General features: G+C 61.8%; 2 protein-coding genes across 2 annotated transcripts; one reads left to right on the top strand and one right to left on the bottom strand.

The window, feature by feature from the left end:
* Nucleotides 1-2,557: 2,557 nt before the first annotated feature.
* Nucleotides 2,558-11,818, bottom strand: TMPRSS13 (transmembrane serine protease 13). Its single transcript, XM_058041142.1, has 13 exons — nt 11,798-11,818; nt 6,926-7,100; nt 6,600-6,701; nt 5,875-5,997; nt 5,669-5,798; nt 5,427-5,519; nt 5,299-5,342; nt 4,901-5,060; nt 4,247-4,419; nt 3,719-3,817; nt 2,918-3,060; nt 2,676-2,828; nt 2,558-2,572 (listed from the first exon to the last, which is right to left on the bottom strand). Exons 1-13 carry the CDS (start codon nt 11,816-11,818, stop codon nt 2,558-2,560), a joined length of 1,431 nt encoding a protein of 476 aa, XP_057897125.1.
* Nucleotides 11,819-15,365: 3,547 nt separating this feature from the next.
* IL10RA (interleukin 10 receptor subunit alpha) lies at nt 15,366-19,196 on the top strand. The gene is made up of 7 exons (XM_058041392.1): nt 15,366-15,429; nt 16,213-16,333; nt 16,421-16,599; nt 17,268-17,434; nt 17,755-17,905; nt 18,065-18,189; nt 18,291-19,196. The coding sequence occupies exons 1-7, from the start codon at nt 15,366-15,368 to the stop codon at nt 19,194-19,196; spliced, it is 1,713 nt and encodes a 570-aa protein (XP_057897375.1).
* Nucleotides 19,197-19,763: the final 567 nt, after the last annotated feature.

Genomic DNA, 19,763 nt, shown 5'->3' with positions numbered 1-19,763 from the left:
CACACACTGCTGGATGGCAGGCTGAGAATAAATAAATTACATTGGTATTAGGGGCTGAAAGCATTTCTCTGCTGTTAGAGACTTTCAGAAGAGCAATAACCCCTGAGGAGGAGAAATCCACAGCAGAGGAGAAATGCACAGCAGAAGAGAAGGTCCCACACGTGCTGAAATGTTACATTACCGTCCCCAGGAACACAGCTCCAGCAAGATTAGCTCTTATTGGGCTCCCATTTTTGGGTTATTCCTCCTCAAAAGATCAATTTGTCCAGTAATGGACCACCAGGAACTGCTGCTCTGCTCTGACTTATCTACAGAAAATCCCAGACCCCTCTGGACAAGCCTAGGCTGGGTCTGTGCCTTAAGGCCCACTGAATTCCCACTTTAACCAGACCAGGGAAGCCAGGGCCCCATCTCTAACTCAGGATCAGCTGCTTCTGTTTATGGAAACTTGTGGGCAGGCACTGCTGCATGTGCAGGCTCGGTGTGGGGGGAGCAGAGCCCCCCAGGCCGGGCTGGAGCCCAGCAGGGCTGCCCAAGGGCCCCCTTGTCCAGGTGGGGAGGTGGGAGCAGTGCCCTAGTCCAGGAGATGGGCTGGGAGCAGCCCCCTGGCCCTGGGGAGATGGGAGCAGCCCCCTGGCCCTGGGGAGATGGAAGCAGCAGCCTGGCCCTGGGGAGGTGGGAGCAGCAGCCCCCTGGCCCTGGGGAGGTGGGAGCAGCAGCCCCCCGGCCCTGGGGAGGTGGGAGCAGCAGTCCCTGGCCCTGCTCACCCCATTCTCCAGGGCAGCTCCCGAGCCCTGGGAGGTTTCTGTTCTGCTGCTCTGCAAAGGGATTCGAGGTCAGGCTGATTTGGCTCTTCCCAAAAGGCGCCGGGTCCCTCCCTTTGTTCCAGTTCAGGTCCGGGGCAGCCCCCCAGCCCTGTCCAAAGGCACAGAAGGGAAGCAAGGCCAGGAACTCCCCCAGCCCTTCCCAGCAGCAGCAGGTGCAGCCCCGGCCCCAGGAGAGGCAGGTGCGTTCTGCACACCCAGATATGCTGTCACAACACACACCACAGCTGCCATAACCTTTCCCAGGGGAAGTGGTCAGTGCTGAGAGCACAGGGGATGTCCCCAGGACCTGAGCAGCAGAAAGCATCCCTTTTCTCCCTTTTCTCCCAGCCACGAGCAGCAGGTGATGGGCAGGAAGGGCCGCTCCATCACATGCCCGCTCCCCAGGGATCCTTGGCGCATTGGCACGCTGCTGCTTCCTTTCCAGCCCACCCCAAAGAGCCATCTCCACGGGGGACACTACCAAAACATTTATTAGACGAGTGCAGGGTGGCCAGGCTCCACAGGACCCCCCCTGCAGCTGTCCCCGGGGCTGGGGAGGGGAGCAGGCAGGCTCTGCTCACCCTGGGCATCTCCCTGTGTGCCCAGCGCCCACCAGGAGAGGAAGGCACTTGTTTCCCAGAGGGAAATGTCCCTGCTGGGGCACGGGCAGGGAGGACACAGAGGACGGCAGGCTGTGCCATCCCTGCAGGCAGCGCTCGGGCACGGCAGAGCTCCCAGCAGGGACATCCAGGGCTGCTCCCTCTGGTTCTGTCCCAGCTGCCACAGCCACCCCCGGGGCTCAGAGCGCCCCAAACCCCGCCCGGAGCGCACTGAGAGCGGCCGCGGGGCTGGCAGGGAGCGCGGGCTCCGACCGGAGCCACGGCATGGAAAAATAAACAGCTCTGCATTTCTCCGGCAGGCTGGGACATCCTTAAAAGGAACTTCCTAAATCCCTCTGCAAACAGCAGGGCAGCGGCCGCGCCTGCCAGGGGCAGGAATATCCGCAGCTCGGGGCTCCCCTTGGGGCAGAGCCCGCAGGTGTGGCAGGGTGGACACAGCTGCTCATCCTGCAGCCTGAGGGGGCACGGCTGTGGCTGAAGGAGAGAGCTCCCTCTGCACGGGCACAGCTGTGACCTGGCTCAAGGAGAGGGTTCCCTCTCCATGGGCACTGCTGTGACCCGGCTAAAGGTGAGGATTCCATTTCCATAGGCAAAGCTGTGACCTGACTAGAAGAGAGAGCTCCCTCTCCACCGGCACTGCTGGCAGCTGTGACTAAGGGAGAGAGCTCCCTCTCCAGGGGCATTGATATGACCTGGCTAAAGGGGAGAGCTCCCTCTCCAGGGACACTGCTGTGACCCAGCTAAAGGGGAGAGCTCCCTCTCCACGGGCACAGCTGGCAGCCCCTCACCCTGCTGAGGATGCCAGGGCCCCTCCAGGAAGCACTCACACAGCCTGTCCAGACAGGTCTATTTACAGGAGAGCCGCACACACGGGGCAGGCAGGTGTCCCCAGCCAGCACGGCCAGCTGCTGGCATGGGCTGTGTCCCCCCGGGCCCGGCTGGGTGCTGTGCCCAGCCACCACCACGCCACCCCTGGCACCAGGCGAGGGCAGGGGCCCTTTGCAGGTGCTGTTTCCAACTTCGGGGGCAGCCACGGGTCCCTGGCTGCAGGGACAGTCGGAGAGGTGGGGGTTGGCTGGTGGCACCACGCCTGGGGCAGTGGCCCGTGCCAGCCCAGCGTCCATCCTGCCTTTAGTCGTTCTCACTCTGCAAGGGACAGAGAGGGGAGCGGGGTGAGGCGCCAGGGCTGGGCCGGGGGCACAGCCCCTCTCCAGGGCCACCCTGCCCAGGCCCAGCCCTGCCACCTCACCTCCATTTTGCTGTATATCCAGCTGAGGAGCTTTGTCACACGCGTGTACACCCCGGGCTTGTTCTTCTGGCCACATCCTGTCCCCCAGCTCGTCACCCCGGCCACGTACCAGCGGCCATCGTCCTCGCACACCAGGGGCCCTCCGCTGTCGCCCTGGCTCACGGGGGCAGAGCAGTGAGGAGATGAGGCGGGAGATGGGTCCCCGAACAGGGCAGCTGTGCCCAGGCGTGCCCCCGGCTCACCTGGCAGGCGTCCTTGCCTCCCTGCAGGTACCCGGCGCACATCATGCGGGGGGTCAGGTAGCCCTCGTACACCTTGTCGCTGTTGCAGATCTTGTAGTCGATCAGCTTCACCTCGGCCTCCCGCAGCTTCGGGGAGGTGTTATCTGCAAGGCAGGAAGAGCTGTGGGCCAGGGGGGGCCTCGCCATCCTCCGGCCCCTCAGCAGCGAGGGAGGAAGCGGCCGCTTCTCGCAGGGCTGGTTTGTGCAGAGCCTGGCAGCCGGCAGGGCTGGCGCGGGAGTTATCCCTGTGGGAAAGCCCTCCGGGGCTGTCCCGGGAGTTATCCCGGTGGGAAAGCCCTCCGGGGCTATCCCGGAGTTATCCCGGTGGGAAAGCCCTCCGGGGCTATCCCGGAGTTATCCCGGTGGGAAAGCCCTCCAGGATCCCGGCAGGGCTGGCCCGGGAGTGATCCCGGTGGGAAAGCCCTCCGGGGCTATCCCGGAGTTATCCCGGTGGGAAAGCCCTCCGGGGCTATCCCGGGAGTTATCCCTGCGGGAAAGCCCTCCGGGGCTGTCCCGGGAGTTATCCCTGTGGGAAAGCCCTCCGGGGCTGTCCCGGGAGTTATCCCTGTGGGAAAGCCCTCCGGGGCTGTCCCGGGAGTGATCCCTGTGGGAAAGCCCTCCGGGGCTGTCACGGGAGTTATCCCTGCGGGAAAGCCCTCCGGGGCTGTCACGGGAGTTATCCCTGCGGGAAAGCCCTCCAGGATCCCGGCAGGGCTGTGCTCGGTGCAGGGGCTGCCTGCGGGAGCCGCGGTCCCCCCTCACCTTCGTTCTCCCGGGTCTTGCCGAAGCCGGTGATGAAGCAGGACCGGCCGGTCTGGAATCGCTGGCCGTGCATGGGCAGGCAGGCGGGGCGCACCTGGGCTGCAGGAGCGGCATGGAGCGAGGGATGAGTCACCGGCACAGAAATCAGCACGGCCCCGCAGCCAGGGAGGAGCGCGGGGCGCAGGAGAGGCTCCCTCCATGCCCATCCCACCCACCGGCCCCTGTGGGGCTGGGGGCACAGCTGAGCCCACGGCTGCGGGTGCCAGAGCCTTCCTGGGCACGGGACAGGCCAGGTGGCCACAGCAGAGCGGGATGTGGCACTGCGTGCCATGGTTTAGTTGAGGAGTTAGGACATGGGTTGGACTCAATGCTCTTTAAGGTCTCTTCTAACCTGGTCATTCTGTGAATGCCCCAGCTGGCAGCAGCCCCACACACCCCACGGTTCCCAGGGCACACCTTTCAGTCCTGTCCATCTCCCTGTCCCCCAAACACCACCCAGCCAAGCCCAGGTGAGCCAGGTGACCTCACCTGAGAGTGTCAGTGGCCTGGAGAGCTTCATGAGGGCGATGTCGTAGTCGTCGTGGTCGTCGCTGTAGTTGGAGTTGATGATGACCTGGGACACAGGGATGCCCTCCATGGGCTGCTTCAGGTCTGACACCCCCCCGTACACCTTCCAGTCATCCAGGATCTTCATGCTGTTCCTGGCAGGGTGAGAGGGGCGGGAGGGAGTGAGTGTGACTGTGGTCACAGGGGTCTTAGGGTGAGGGAAGAGACGAGGATCTGACTCTGTGTTTCAGAAAGCTTGATTTATTATTTTATGATTTATATTATATTAGATTATATCGATACTAAAAGAATAGAAGAAAGGATTTCATCTGAAGGCTGGCTAAGAATAGGAAAAGAAGGAATGATAACAAAGACTTCTGTCTCAGACAGAGTCCTAGCCAGCCGACTGTGATTGGCCATTAATTAGAAACAACCCCATGAGACCAATCCCAGATGCACCTGTTGCATTCCACAGCAGCAGATAACCATTGTTTACATTTTGTTCCTGAGGCCTCTCAGCTTCTCAGGAGGAAAACTCCTAAGGAAAGGGTTTTCCATAAAAGATGTCTGTGAGAGAGCATGAGCCGGGCGTGGGGCTGGGCCGGGTGCCCAGGCTGGGCTGGCAGCAGCACTCACATGAAGAAGCAGTGGGCAGCTGTGAGCACCCACTGGGCGTCGATGATGGTGCCGCCGCAGATGTGGATGGGCCCGTACTGCACGCTGACCTGCCAGGGCCACTTGTTCACAGAGGTCTCCTTCCCACCGATGATCCGGCCAGAAATCCTCTGCCCGCAGGCTGGAGGGACAGCAGGGCTGGGAGAAAGGCTCGGGGGGAAGGGAGCACGGGGGGACACACACACAGCACCCCCACCACCCACAGGAGCCACGCTCATTGCAGGGAATGCAATGTTGGTGCTTTTCTAGCACCCAGAAAATGTCCCATTTGCCCACCCCTGTGCTGAGAAGGGGATAAAGGGCTCCCAAGCCTGTGCAAAGGACACCCACCCTCAGCTGTGTCCTAGCCAGCTCCTTACTTGTGCATCGCAGGGAGACGTACTTTCCTGTGAGACACTGGGAGCTGTGGGAGAGAGGAGGGACGGCCACCCTCAGCCTCAGCTCTGTCCCTGTGGCGCCAGGACAGGGCTGAGGGGGACCCTGGTACCTGTTGAGGCTCTGCTGGATGGTCTCTCGCTCATCAGTCACCGTGAGGCTCTTGCCAGGCACACGCAGGGGGATGAACTCGGTCTGGGAGGCACTGGAGGGGAGAGGACGGACAGTGAGGGTCCCCCCATGGCTCACTCACTGTGCCCAGAGGGGGAAACAGCACAGCAGACCCTGCCCTCAGGCAGGGCAGGGCTTTGGCAGCATCCATCAGAGCAGAACAATCCCTCCTCCAGGAATTACTTCTGGAATCCCAGCTGCCGGCAGGTTTTCCTGGAGAAGGACTCGTCCCAGTCGCTGCTGCACACCGGCAGCCACTGGCTCTCGGTGCTGGAGTACACGTGGAGCAAGGACTCCTCGGAGGAGAAGCGCACTGTGGGACGGAGCAGGAGGGTCAGGGGAGCTCCTGGGGCTCCCCCATTACCCCCATCCCATCTCCCGTGCCTCACCGCAGCCCAGCTCGTCGCTCCTCTGGGAGCAGTCGACGACGCCGTCGCAGCGCACAGGGCTGTCCTTGCAGCTCTCCGCCGGCTCCTTGTACAGGATGCCCGTCTGTGACCTCCAGAACATGACTGGAAGCAGGAGAACACCACGCTGAGGCCGGGGCTGCCCATGGGTGACAGGCTGTGCCCCGCCTGGGTGGGCATCTGGAGCGTTCAAGCTCACTGGGTATGAGTGTGAGGCGTGTGTGAGCAAGAGTGAGGAGCTGCTGTGGGAGCACTGGGCACCCTGAGCACCCCCTGTGCTGCCCAGCTGCTCCCAGCCCCTCTCCCTTCACCCACAGGAAATGCATTCAGCCTGTGAGTGCTTCGAGCCTGGGGCTGGAGAGTGGCAGCAGGATTGAAGGGATTGCCCGGTGTCTGTGCCTGTTCTGCCCACAGACCATGGTTTGTGTTGGGGAGGGCAGCTCTGGGTGCTGTTGGGTTGAGCTGCACACCAGAAGGAAAGCCCACTGCAGCCCCAAGCCCTGAAACTGGCACCAGCCCAGCAGCAACCTCCTTTTCTCCCTCCCCAGCTCCTGTCTCTCCAGCAGATGTCAGGAACGCTCAGGGAACGGGAGGAGCACATCCCTGTCTCCGAGCCAGGCGTTTCCCTCTGGGAATTCCCAGTGTGGGTATCCCCAGGCTCTGCTGACCCCCCTGAGCCCCCCGGGCAGGGCCCCCACCCCACTCACACAGCAGGATGAGGGCGATGAGCAGCACGATGAGCACCGAGACGCAGAAGATGAGCACGAGCCGCCGCTGGCTCATGCAGGGAGCTCTGAACATGGAGGATCCTGGCAGCAGGGCAGAGGCAGGGTCAGGGTCAGGGTCAGGGTCAGGAGCCAGCTCTGGGCTGTGGGAGAGCAGGGCTGTGCACACCCCAGCCTGTCCCGTGGTCACTGTGCTCTCCCTTGCCCCCCACACCCCTCACACCCCAGCTGAGACCTCCCTGCCTTCCTCCATCCCTCCCCAGCCTGGCAGGCACCAGGCCATGGCTCAGCCCTGTCCCCATCCTCACGGGAGCTGTCACAGGCCGAGCAGGGGCTCGGGGCCGGGCCGGACTCGGGGCTGTAGGGTTTGAAGCTGATGCCCAGGACGTTCTCTCGAGGCGGCGGAGGTCGGGCACCGAAGATGCTGCTGGCCGTGGAGACATGGAGCAGGCTGGGAAGGACACTGCTGGGCGAGGCAGTGGTCTGTGGGCAGAGGGGACTGTCACCAGCACTGACTGCTGCCCACCAGAGTCCCCCACCCTGCCAGCTGTGAGCTCAGAGACAGCCGAGCCCCCTGGCACCACAATGAGCCATCAGGGTCACCCCTCAATGCCTCTCTCTGTACCAGGACCTGAGCCACATCCCACCCAGGATGGCCAAAACCCTCCTTGGCACTGGGTTTTCCCCCTGCAGGCAGCCGAGCTCCCCAAAGGCATCTCTGGGAGCCAAGCAATCATCCGGGTATTTGTCATGGTGACAGTCACGCCGTGGCCCAGTTCCACAGGGCCAGTGCCCCAATTTATGCATCTGTCCCTAATTAGCCATTTGAAAAATACAGTGCAATTTCCAGCTGTCGTTTAGTAACACTTAATAATCGGTGTTTTCCAAGCCCTGAAATGTCCTGCGCCCTGGAATGCTGCTCTGCAGTTGTGTCACTCCTGATCCGTGAATTCACAAAAGAAAATGTGTCTGTTTCCTTTCCTCAGAATGCACTCTCCCAAATGCTCCCTTGGTGACAGAAGCCAGGGCCTCTCATTTCCCTCCAGAGATGAACAAATCCCTAAATAAATGCTGCTTCCTCTACCTTTTGTGGGATGGATGGGGCTTGGAGCACCCTGGTCCAGTGGGAGCTGTCCCTGCCCATGGAAGGGGGCTGGAACTGGGTGAGCCTTCAATCCCTTTCCATCCAAACCATTCTGGGGCAGGAGAACTGGGGAGCCCAGGGAGAAGTGGAGCCACCATTCTGTGAGGACCACTCACCACCCAGAGACGGGCTCTAACACATCCCTCTGAGAGCCTGTCTCTGGTTTTTGGCCCTGCACTGATAGACATCACCCTTCTTCATGAGCAGGAATCATCCCTTTCCCTGCCAGGCTGGTGAGGAGCGCTCGGGCTGGAGCTCTGGAGAGGGCAGGGACATGGGCAGGGGCACAGGCACAGGGGGACACTGCTGGGAGCCCCCTTGGCCTTTCCATCTGGCTTTTCTCCCTGCGGGTGTTCCCAAGGGAGCCAGGAGCCCTGCTGAGCAGCTCGAGGGGCTGCTGCTGCTGTGTGAGCGCGGCTGGGCCCTCCCTGGTGATGCTGCTGTCACTTCCTGGGCTCTACCTGTGAGTCACAGCCCGGCGTGGCCACGTGTCCTGCATGGGTCTGAGCCCAGCCACGCACTGGGGACACCTGTGCTGCACACTGGACACACCTGTGCTGTACAATGGACACACCTGTGCTGTACACTGGGGACACCTGTGCTGTACACCAGGGACACCTGTGCTGTACACTGGGCACACACCTGTGCTGTACACCAGGGACACCTGTGCTGTGAACTGGGGACACCTGTGCTGTACAATGGGGACACACCTGTGCTGCACACTGGGCACACACCTGTGCTGTACACCGGGGACACCTGTGCTGTGCACTGGGGACACCTGTGCTGTACACCAGGGACACCTACCCTGCACAGTGGGCACACAGCTGCTCTGCACACTGTGGGCACACCTGTGCTGCACACCTGCCCTGCTCGGACCGTGTCTGCTGAGCCCATCCCTGCAGAGCTGGCAGCTGCAGCACCCCTGCCTTGGGGCCACCCTCCCTGGCCAGCAGCGTGTGCAGGGCCACCCCTGGCATAACCCTCCTCCCAGCCCCGGGCCCTTGGCACAGGCACTGCTGGTGTCCCTGGCCATGGGGAGCCTCCTCCCCACCCTTGTGGAGCTCCTGCGCACGGGGAGGAGTGAGAGAGGCGCTTTCTGTTTCACTGCACCAGCCCCACTCCCGGCCCTTCCCCAGCAGCCTGGATCTGCTCCACGTTTGCCCACACCCCAATTTCCCTGCGCTGCTGCAGCCTTGCCCTCTCCCAGGGGTGCCGGGGAGCCCAGCAGAGCCCCTCCTTTTTCTCCTCAAGGCTGGAGGGTGCCCTGCAGTGCCCGAATGAGCCTGAGCAGCCACAGCACTGACGGGATCTCAGTTCTCATGCACCCACATCGTGGGGCGTCCCTGGGTACCCTCAGTGCCCGCTGCAGGTGACAGCCAGAGCTGTGGCAGGCCCTGGGCAGAGCAATGTGGGGATGCCAGCAACCATTCCTGGGAAAGGGATCTCTCCTGCCTGCATTGAAATTGGGTTTTTGTAAATACCCTTTTCCCCTGGCATTTGTGTGCTGTCCCCACGCCTGATGTGTCACATCTCACCCTGCAGCAGCTGTGACCCTCTGCTCTAGCAGCACTACAAACCTCCAAGGGACAAACCACGCACAGAAAGCACAGCCCAGCGTGCCCAGGGAGCCAGCAGTGCTGGATGCCACAGCACTCCCACCTGCAGTGTGCAAACACACCAAATGAACAGCGAAACGTGCCACAGGTCACGCTGCTCCCAGCGCTCCTCAGCAGGAAGCACATGCCCTTGCTTACACACAGGTGAACTCCCAGCTGCTTCTTTCCTTAAAAACTTTAAATAATTCTGTGGGCTGCCAGGAAGGGTGACAGAGCCCTTACCACGGCGAGCAGTGTGGGGCCACTGCAGCAGAGCAAACCGAGGTGGTTTTGCAGAGATGTTCCTGCTGCTGGGGAGAGTGCGTGACCCCGGCGAGCGAGCGAGCGAGCGCCGGCTCCTGCCCACAAAACCTTTAAACCTTTACTCATCCCTCGCTGGCTTTTGAGTAAAAGTCAGAGGCAGAGCCCAGCCCGGATCACAGGCGCCGCTGCGGTTTCAGCCCTTTCCCCCACGGCTCTGCAGGTGCTGCAGCAGCCTCAGCAGCGATCCGTGCCCAGGGTGATCCATCCGCAGCAGTGATCTGCGCCCAGGGGATGGGGGCACAGGCAGCCCCTGCCTGGCACAGAGGGCTGGCATCCACAGGACAGCCAGGAGGGACACTGGGGACACTCAGGGACTCCCGGCCAACTTTGCTTGCCTTGCAGACAGTGCACACTGCCTGTCTGCAGCACGAGCCCTCTGCTAAACCTGTCAGGAGTGCAAACAGCCCCTCACACCCCATCCCAGAGCAGAGCTGGGCATGGCCCCCAAACCAAGGGCAGCAGTGCTGAGGTCCCCTTTGCACCCTGAGCTGCACACTGACCTGCAGCTGCACGGCCTGCCATGGTGGAGGGAAGGCCCCCAAACCCGGGGCAGCCAGGACAATGAGCAGGGGAAAGGTGATCCAGGCACGGCTGGAGGCTCCAGGGAAAGCAGCCAGCAGGCAGCCGCGGTTTCGGAGTGGGAGGGAAAGCGGAAGCCAGGGAACACCTGGGTGTTGTAAGCACACCTGGGCCCAGCTACATCCTGGGGGAGCAGCAGGACACAGAGCCCCCAAAAACCCCGAGCATCAAGGGGGGAGAGAGGGAAAGAGGCAGCCTGGCTTCAGTGAGCTGCCTCAGCTCCCCCTCCCCAGCTGAGCCCACCCTCAGCACAGCTCCCGTGCCCAGCCTGGGAGCTCCTGAAGCATCCATTGTCTGCTCAGAGCAGCTCAGCCAGCACACAACTGAGACATTGTCCTCACCAGGACAGAGGTGTCCCCGGCCTAGAGAGCCCCCATCCCTCTGGGGGACAGCGTCCTGCTCGAGTGCCACTGCTGAGCGGGGCCTGCCCGGGAGGGGACAGAGCCCAGCACCAGAACGAGGACAGAGGGCACTGCCGAGGCCCTGCCACACACAGCACAGTGAAATCCCAGAGCCAGGCACTGTCACTCTGAGAGTGCAGGTGAGTGACTGTTTATTGAGCCAGGGACAGCTCATCCTGTGCCACTGTGGGCACCCCTTGGGCACTGACCCGAGGTGTTCCAGGGGCAGAGTAACCACTGCTCACCTCGCTCCACAGAGGGGCAAACAGAGGCCTGGAAAGACAGAGAGACACTGCTGCCATGGCAGAGCCAGGGGTGGCTCCTGGCACTCCTGATGGCCCATTTAACCCAGGTGACAATGCCAAGGTGCCCCAGTGGGGCTGTCCAGTATTGGGCAATGGTCTCTGCATGTGGCCATGCCAGTTCCTGCCCCACCATCACCGAGATGCAGCGATGCCACCCAGAGCTGGGACCACTCTGTATCTCCCCAGAGCCAGCCAACACCCAGCACAAACCCGCCGTGCCCCTCCTGGCAGCCCCCCAGGCCCAGGGGCAGGAAGGGGACGCTGTCAGAGCCGGCTCTCCTCCCCTGCAGCCCCACAGTCCCGGATGTCGCTGGCACCCGGCGCTGCTCGGCACGGTAATTACTCGCTGCCTCGCCCGGTGCCCGGCCGGGATGGATGTTTTCCCCATGACAGGATGCTCGGCAGAGCCCCACATCCCGGGCTCAGCAGGTCCCAGCCAGCCCAGCCCAAAAGGGCGCAGGGAAAACTGCCTGGAGAGCAGGCGAGGGGAGCTGTGCCCACCAGCGCAGCGCTGCTGGGAACTGAGCCAGAGGGCTCAGCAACGTGCCAAGGGGCACCAGATCCTTCTGACAGCACCCTCGGCTCACAGCTCAGTGTGGCAAAGCACCCGGAGGAGCCTCGGCACTTCTGCCGGCACCAGGGATGCTGCTGCCCTCCCTCCAATGGGTGCCGGAGGCTGCGGCTCCTCAGGCAGCTCCTGCGGCTCCTTCTCCCTCCGGCTGCCGTGGGGAGCCCCGGAGAGCAGGAGCGGAGAGCAGAGAGCAGGAGCACAGCCGGTCCCCCCCTACCCCGAGCGGAGCGGGTCCGCGGCGCCCGCAGCTGCCGCACTTACCGGGGAGGTTTTGCCGTCCATGGGCCGGGCTCGGGGCTGGGCTGGGCTCAGAGCCGCGGCTCGGCCATGCCAGCAGCGCGGTGCCGAGCGGGGCCAGCTCGGCTGGGGCCGGCCCAGGAGGTGTTTGGCGAGCGGGCTCGTACGTCAGTGCCGGCAGCGCAGCAAACCTGTCGGACCTGCCCGGCCCCGGCGCCGCCGGTTTCCCAACAGCTCCGCGACACCTGCGCTCTGCCGGCCGGCCAGGGGCCCTGCGAGCGGGGCAGAGCCGGCCCCGGGGAACAGCGGCATCCCGGGGCTCCCCGGGCTCACCCGAACCCCCTTCCTCCCCTCCGTGCCCCCCATTCACTCGCCCACCCCGGCTCTCCTGCCCGGCACAGCGCAGAGCAGGGGATGCCCAGCCGTGCCCAGCCAGGAGAACCTCGCTGCCGTGAGCCACAAGTCAGGAATTCCCTGTCCCAAAGGAAATGAAGCGCCGTTTCCCTCCGGTTCCTCTAGAGGATTTTAATACCTTTGCTGATGGAGCGGTGCCTCTGCCAGGAGCCAGCACAGCCTCCTGCCTGGCCTGCAGGCACAGCCTGGGGATGCTCTGCTTGACTGAGGACTCAGGGAGGAACAGGTGAAAATTCCAGGATTAAGGGAGAAAGGCCCAGCTTCACCCTCCATCCCGACCCTCAGCGCCACAGGTTTCTCCTGGCATCATTCTCAGTGTAAATCCCTCGTTCATCCAGCTCCCCACCCACACCTGCTCATCAGAAGGGCAGGAGACAAATGGGGACATCCAGGCTTGGAGGAGCCTGGTGCAAAGCTCCTTTGGAGACTGGAAAGTTTGTACTGGATCCCTCTGACCCCTCATGCAAAATTCCTTTGGAGGCTGCAAAGTTTGTACTGGATCCCTCTGACCCCTCATGCAAAGCTCCTTTGGAGGCTGCAAAGTTTGTGCTGGATCCCTCTGACTCCTCCTGCTCCCAGCTCACAGAGGGGTTCTGAGCCAGCCCTCACCCCACAGTTCACGCCTCTGTAGTTTTCACAGCCAGGAGTGTTTTTTGGGGGGTTTTGTTTGCTTTTTGTGCCTCTGCAGGCTGTGCCTGCTGAGTGCCAAGGTGGCCAAGCACTGAGCTGCACCCCAGGCAGCCCTGAGCCCTCCTGAGCTGCTGCATCCACCCCAGAAAGGGATTCTCAGAAAACACTTCCAGGAATTGCTCATTGCTTGCTACAAAGCCACCTACAGAGAGCAAGTTCCAGGGAACAGCGTGTGTGCCTTGACCCCAGCAGCCTGATGGTAAATGTCAGCGTGCACACAGCTCCGGGCTGGAATCCTCACCTTTCCTGCTGCTCTGAGCCCTCCCTGCACCCTCCTGCCCTCCCAGCCACGAAAGAGGAGCTGGAAGGCACAGCCAGAGCCGGCTCCACCAGCCCGGGAGAGCTGCTCCAGCCTCTGGGCTCCAGGGAACGGGGCCGAGGATCCTGCGCTGCTCTGTCCTGCGGCAGGGCTGTGCAGAACCAGCCCTCCGGGCCCATCCCTGCCCTGCTCCTGCAGCCTCACCTGCCTGGCCCTGCTGGCACCCTGGGAAGCTTCCCGAGGGACGGCGGGGAGGGAAATGCACAGCCCCAGGTGCTCCTGGGCTGGGTTTCTCCGTGGTGCATCCTCAGGGAGGCATTTCAGGGTCAGCCTCATCAGCCCAGCTCTCAGCGTGCCCTCTCCTGTGGCACCTGGAGAGCTGTGCCCTCCCTGCAGAGCTCAGGCTCCAGCCCGAGCCCCCTCTGTGGCCACATTTCACAGAGAAAAGCAAGGCACAGCTCTTCCCAAGAATATTTCTGGACCTCAGAGAAAGAAAACAAAATTCTTGTCATTTGTTGCGCCTGTTGTGCAAAAGCAGAATGCAATGTGGAGACTGTTAACTCACAGTGATGGTGTTTTGTTTCCTTGGCCTGTCAGAGTGTGTGTGTGCGTTGGGACTGTTGGGTGACAGTCACGAGATTTGGGTAGTTGAGTGCTTGGCACATTCAATTTAGATGTAATGTAACAGAGTGTAATATAGCATAATAAAGTATATAGTATATTATATATATTTTATATATATAATAGAGTATATAATTATATATATTTTAAAGTATATAATATATATTATATATATAATAAAGTATATAGTATAATATATATAGTATAAAATAATATAGTATAAAATAACACAGTGTAATAAAGTAATTAATTAACCTTCTGATAAGATGGAGTCAGACGCATTTTCCCTCCCCTCTGTTGGGAGCGAGAACATCATCTACAGCCCTGCTGTAACACCATCCAAGCATTCTGCAGAACTCTCGTTCCTCCTCAGCCTCTTTCACTTTCCTCTAAATTGCCACCCGCTTCTCCCAGTTCTCTGAAGCGCCTCACCCGCAGGGCCAGCCCCGCTGTGGCTTTTCCACAGAACTCCCACTCTCCTGCCTTTGGGTCCCGTTGCTTTTCATTGCCATGACTTGCGCAAAACACAGTCTGTGCCTTTGGGGGGCAGCTGCAGAGTGGCAGGACACCAGCTGCTCTGCCCTGATGGGGACACACCAGGGCAGGGAGGGATCTGCTGCCGAGTTTGTGGCAGCTTTTGGCCTTTGTCAGAAAGGGTAAGTCAGGGAAAATGGGAGAAATCTCCCACTTCAGTCCTTTAAGATGGTTCTTCCAAGAGGAACCTGCACGTCTGTGCCCACCTTGATGCTCTCTGTCCACAGCACTTTTGGTTTCTCTTGCTCTTTTTGTCTGTGTTCTTTCCACGAATTCCCCAGTGGGAAATTCCTCCTGTTGAGGAAAATTGCTCTCCATCACATGAGGGCCCCAGGAAAGCCCTCCAGCGAGCTCTGGGGCAAAGCAGAGCACTCACACAGTCTGCTGGGTGGTGATTTGGGTAGGACATCCCCGTGGGGCCAGACCCCACAGCCATGGGATCACAGCCACACCTGGGGGGCTCCCAGAGCCCTGGGGACAGCGGCAGCCCCTGTGTCACACGGGATTTCCAATGCCACCCCCGTGTGAGGCTGTTTGCAGGACACAGGATAGCCCGGAGGGTCTCACTCGGCCCCAGGAATGGAGAAAGGGGAATTGCAGGCTGAGCCCAAAGGCAGGGAGAGCCAGAACCCCCCCTGGGGCTGCAGGGCTGCTGGAACCTGGCTGGATTCAGCTGCTGGCAGGACAGGACACGGAGCTGTGCTCAGGAAAACCCCTGTGCCAGGTCACCCTCGGTGCTACCACTCACCTGTGCCCTGCTTTTATCATCTCATTTCACAACAAAGCAGCAGAGGCATCCCTTACTCGTGCCCTCCTTTCTCAGCACAGCCCAGCTCTGCTCAGAAAAGCCCCAGAGCTGTTCCTCCCCAGCTCTGTCGGAAAGCCCAGCCCAGGCTGAGGCTGGCGGTGAGTGGGTGGACAGCAAAGAGAAGTGGAAGTGGCTGCTCGGTGACTTTCCTGACGCCTCGGAGACGTCACTGAGCCGGCCCCTGGGGGAAAAACGAGCGCTCGGCTCCCGCGGGGGCACAGCCCGGCCCCGCTCTGCGCTGCTGCCACGGAGGATGCTGAGCGGCCATGGTCCCCTCTGGCACCGCCCTGGCACTCGGCCTGGCGCTGCTCCTCGCCTGCCCTACCCACGGTGAGTCCCTCCTGCCGGCTTGCATCGCCCTGCTGGCCGGGGCTGAGCCTCGCAGCGCCGGGTGGGATCCGTGGGATGGGGGATAGGATGGGAGGCACAGCCTGGACACCTTTGCTGGGCACTCAGTGCTCAGATCAGCGCTTGGGAGCAGGGCATGGCCAGGGCTCCCCGCTCACTGCTTGCCTTTCACTGCTGGTTGGGAGCCCCAGGACTCAGCGAGTTGCGCCAGCCTTGCCTGTCCCCCCTGGTCCCCATGTCCCCATTGTCCCCGTTGTCCCCGTTGTCCCCATGACGGGCCACAGGCAGTGGGGACATGGCACGGGGCTGGGGGTTGGCCAGCAGGCAGCAGCTGCCAGGGACACCTGCAAGCGAAAAGCGTCAGATGTCATCAGCGGGGCTTTTCTGCCAGGTGACAACACGGAGATCAGGCAGGAGGTGTGAAAAAGTCTGGTTTCACCCAGGCAGCAGAAGAGCAAAACAGGAAAGCCGAGTCCAAACAGAGCTGGTGGCGAGCGGCAGGGGATGGGGGATGCAAATACAGCTCCTTTCCTGGGGCTGAGAGGCACCAAGAAACCCCAGCTGGGCTGTCCCATAAAAGAAAGAGGAAGGAGAAGAGGGGGCTGAGCAAATCCTGGAAGCTGGAAAGAGAAACCTTTGGGGTGGTGGTCAGAGCTGTCACGTCACCCATCACGGGTGAAGCTGCACGAGGCCGTCCCGAGGCTCCTGGGGGCTGAGGTGGGGCAGGGCCGGGCAGCCCCACCTGAGCCCAGGTGTGCCCCACAGGTGAGGAGCTGCCCATGCCCCGTTCCGTACACATCACCACGGAGATGGGCTGGCACCTGCTGCAGTGGGAGCCGGGGCACGGCTGCCCCAGCAACGCCAGCTACGACGTGGAGTACATCGTGTGAGTAACAGCGAGGGGGAGTAACAACGACGGGGCCTGCCCTGCCCAGCCCCGGCTCTCTGCTCACCCACGGTGCTTCTCCCACAGCTACGGCACGGGCATGCCCTGGACAGCCATCCCCGAGTGCTGGAACACCACGGAGCTCTCCTGTGACCTCACCCACTACACCCTGCACCCGGGCCAGCGCTACCACGCGAGGGTCAGGGCTGTGGATGGGAACATCACGTCCGACTGGAAAAAGACTGGAAGCTTCTCGCCAGAGCAAGGTGCCTTGGGCTCTGTCTGCAGCCTGTGCTGGAGCTGGGGGCGTCAGGGTGCTGTTTTGTGGAGGGAGTCAAAAACTCTACAACTTTGTGAAAGTTGTAAAGCCGGTTTGTTTATTATGGCAGCGCTGGACGCATGCGGAGGTTACTCTCTTTAAAAGGCATGCGTACCTTTGGGAACTTCAGGTCTCTTTTTACCTCTTGTTCAAATACACATGCATACAGTTTCACAATAGGTTCATACATACTTATTTTTACGGATTTCCCGTGACATTTGCTGCTAGTTCTTTTTTTTATCAGAAATAATCCTTAGGCCAAGTTGACTTGCTTCTACAGCAGTTTCTGTCTTTCTTTATTTGTCTCTTCTTGTCTCTCCTTTATCTGTCTTTCATTGGTGCAGTTTTCTCTTTAGCTTAGGCCTTACGTACTTAAGATGTATATTTCACCTAAATTTAAATGGATTTCTACTCTGGGGGATTTTTACTCCGTCTCAGTGCCAAGGGATGAACGGGAGCTGGGATATTTCCCTCCCCACCTTCCTGCAGGGCTGTGCAGGGCGATGGGGCAGCCCAAAGGTGGATGGGACGGTCCCAGCTCAGAGTGGTGCTGCAGGGGCTGGGCTGTGAACAGGAAACAGCCCTGACCTGCCCTTGTGACTGCTCTGCTTCCAGCTGGCCCTCGCCTGGCCGGGCAGAGCCTCTCCGTGATGGGCAACTCCATCCAGGTGCGGCTGCGGCTGCTGCTGCGCCCCGGGAGCATCAGCCCCGAGAACAGCGAGCTGCAGAGGGAAATGAGCCGCTACCACGTGTACCTGCGGAGGACTCGGGACAACCACACGGTGAGAGGAGTGGCAGTCCCCGTGCTGTCCCCGTCTGTCCCACAGGGCGCTGCTCAAGCGGAAAAACAGACTGTTAGAGCAGGGGCGTCGGCAGGAGTAAGTGCTGAGCTTTGTCACAGCCACAGCGGCACAGAGAGGCTTCTCTGCGTGTTTTATGGCAGAGTTTTCCAGCTCTCGGGGGAATTCTGGATCTAGCTGCTGTCATCGTTGCCACAGCACACCCTGGGGACTCTCCCAGGGCACAGCAGAGGAGGAGGAGGAGGAGGGAGGGAAGCAGGAGCTGGAGGCTCCCGGGTTCCAGCCCGTGCTGTTTGTTGCAGATCACGGTGGTGAAGAACAGCACCGAGTTCACCATCAGGGAGCTGTTCTGGCTCACAGAGTACTGCCTGAGCGTGGAGCCCAGCCTGGCCAACAGGCCCGTGCCCAGCATGCGCTCTGATGAGCAGTGTGTCACCACCGGCCCCAGGGACAGTAAGTGACACCCAGCGAGGGGGAACCTCGGGATGCTGAGCCCCCCGTCCCAGCCTCCTGGCCCTGGCAGTGTGGGGATCCACGCCAGGGCAGCCTCTGGGTGCTGTGTGCGCTGAGGAATCCCCTCTCCCCCTCACCTGGTCACGTCCTCTCTTGCAGGGAGTGCAGAGCTCCTCCCGACCATCCTCGGCTCCTTCTTCATCACCCTGTCCTTGCTGGGGCTCCTGGGGGCTCTGCTGGCCTGTACCTACATCAGGAGACCTGTGAGGACACCGTCTGCCCTGGTAAGGCAGGGACAGTGCCTGCAGGCTCGGGGAGGGCTGGGAGAGGCAGGCACCCGCCAGGGATGAAGCACAGCTCACTCCCCTCTTCCTCTCCCTCCCAGAAGTCCCTCATGAAGCAGAGCTCGCTCTGGGTGGAGCAGGAGCCCCCATCCTCGGGCAGCCTGGATGCAGACCCCATCCAGCAGCTCTTCCTGTGCCACAAGGAGCCCCAGCCGGGCAGCAGCCCTGACAGCAGCACCAGCACAGCCCAGCAGCCCCTGGAGCAGGGCTGGAGGCTGCCAGCGTGGCCCAAGGAGCAGCTGGGACCCACGGGGAGCAGAGACAGCAGCGGCACCAGCACTGACAGCGGAATCTGCCTGCACATCCCTTCCTCCTCATCCTCCTCCTCCTCCCTGAGCTGCTCCTTGGCCCCCGAGCCCCAGGGCTACAGGCAGCAGCTGCCCAGGGCTGAGGACAGCGGGGTGGGCTTGGGGAGCCCCTGCCCTGCTGCTGGCAGTGGGAACACCAGCCCAGGGCTGTGCCCTGCCCCTGGCCAGGCTGAAGTGCAGTTCCGGGGGTACCTGCAGCAGTCCAAGGGCACCGTGGGGCCAGAGAGGGCCCCGGGGCAGGGAGAGCCCCTCCCGGGCTGTGCAGGGTCCCTGCAGGGCCTGGGCAGCGCTGACGCTGCGCTGGACATGGAGTGCTGTGAGCTGGCTGTGGCCAAGGGGTACCTGAAGCAGTCCAACCCCGAGCATCCCCTCACACAGCCCCTCTCTCCCTGGAGAGATCCTGTCTGTGACTTCTCCAGCCAGCTGGGGCCCCAGGTGCCCACCCTGCTGAGCTGGGCAGCCCCAGGGGCTCCGCTGACCTCCAAAGGCAGCCCTGATCTGAAAACTCCCTTCGACCTGCACATCTTCAACAACACTGCCTTCCCGGGGCTGCTGCCCGGCCTCGGCTCCAGCTGGGTCCCGCTGCCCGCCCAGCCCCGGGGCCAGCTCGGCGGGGACAGCAAGGACAGCCGCCTGTGACCCTGGGGCCACCAGCCCGGGCTGCGACCCAACTACCTCGAACGCCACTGGATAAGCTACTCCTGACCTGCGTGTGCACGGTGCCAGCACAGCTGTGACACAGCAGCACCAGCTCGGCCCCTGCTGGGGCTGCTTCGTCCCAGCCCTGCTGGGGGCACCCCTGCAGCCACCCCGGCTAAGGGGACACAGGGATGGGCTGTGCTGGGGGGCTCATCCCCACTCCTCGGGACACCCAGGACACACCCAGGGCACTCTGCCTCACCAGCACGGGCTGCAGGGCCACTCTGGGGGCTGGGCTGGTCCTGTGCTTCCACTTCCCCCTGTCCTGGGCCGCTCCCGGTGCCATCCCAGCCTTTCACAGCACAGAGACTGAGGGCAGGCTGACATCAGCACCCTGCTGCTGGCAGCACGGGGCTCCTGCCCTGCCTGACCCCAGAGACGGACCCAGAGCCCTTCCTGACCCCAGGGATGGACCCAGAGCCCTTTCCTGACCCCAGGGATGGACCCAGAGCCTTTCCTGACACCAGAGCCTTTCCTGACCCCAGGGATGGACCCAGAGCCCTTCCT

Source organism: Melospiza georgiana, chromosome 27 (genome assembly GCF_028018845.1).
Source record: "Melospiza georgiana isolate bMelGeo1 chromosome 27, bMelGeo1.pri, whole genome shotgun sequence".
Lineage (NCBI taxonomy): Eukaryota > Metazoa > Chordata > Aves > Passeriformes > Passerellidae > Melospiza > Melospiza georgiana.
This window is presented reverse-complemented; position numbering and strand designations above follow the sequence as displayed.

What these genes read in the sequence shown, in the direction of transcription:
- IL10RA (XM_058041392.1), top strand. Translation starts at nt 15,366, where the DNA reads ATGGTCCCCTCTGGCACCGCCCTGGCACTCGGCCTGGCGCTGCTCCTC. An exon ending in TACGACGTGGAGTACATCGT is followed by an intron (nt 16,334 to 16,420) that starts GTGAGTAACAGC and finishes CTTCTCCCACAG; the next exon opens with CTACGGCACGGGCATGCCCT. An exon ending in AAGCTTCTCGCCAGAGCAAG is followed by an intron (nt 16,600 to 17,267) that starts GTGCCTTGGGCT and finishes CTCTGCTTCCAG; the next exon opens with CTGGCCCTCGCCTGGCCGGG.
- TMPRSS13 (XM_058041142.1), bottom strand. Translation starts at nt 11,818, where the DNA reads ATGGACGGCAAAACCTCCCCG. An exon ending in CTCGGCCTGTGACAGCTCCC is followed by an intron (nt 6,702 to 6,925) that starts GTGAGGATGGGG and finishes CCCTGCTGCCAG; the next exon opens with GATCCTCCATGTTCAGAGCT. An exon ending in CAAGACCCGGGAGAACGAAG is followed by an intron (nt 3,061 to 3,718) that starts GTGAGGGGGGAC and finishes CCTGCCTTGCAG; the next exon opens with ATAACACCTCCCCGAAGCTG.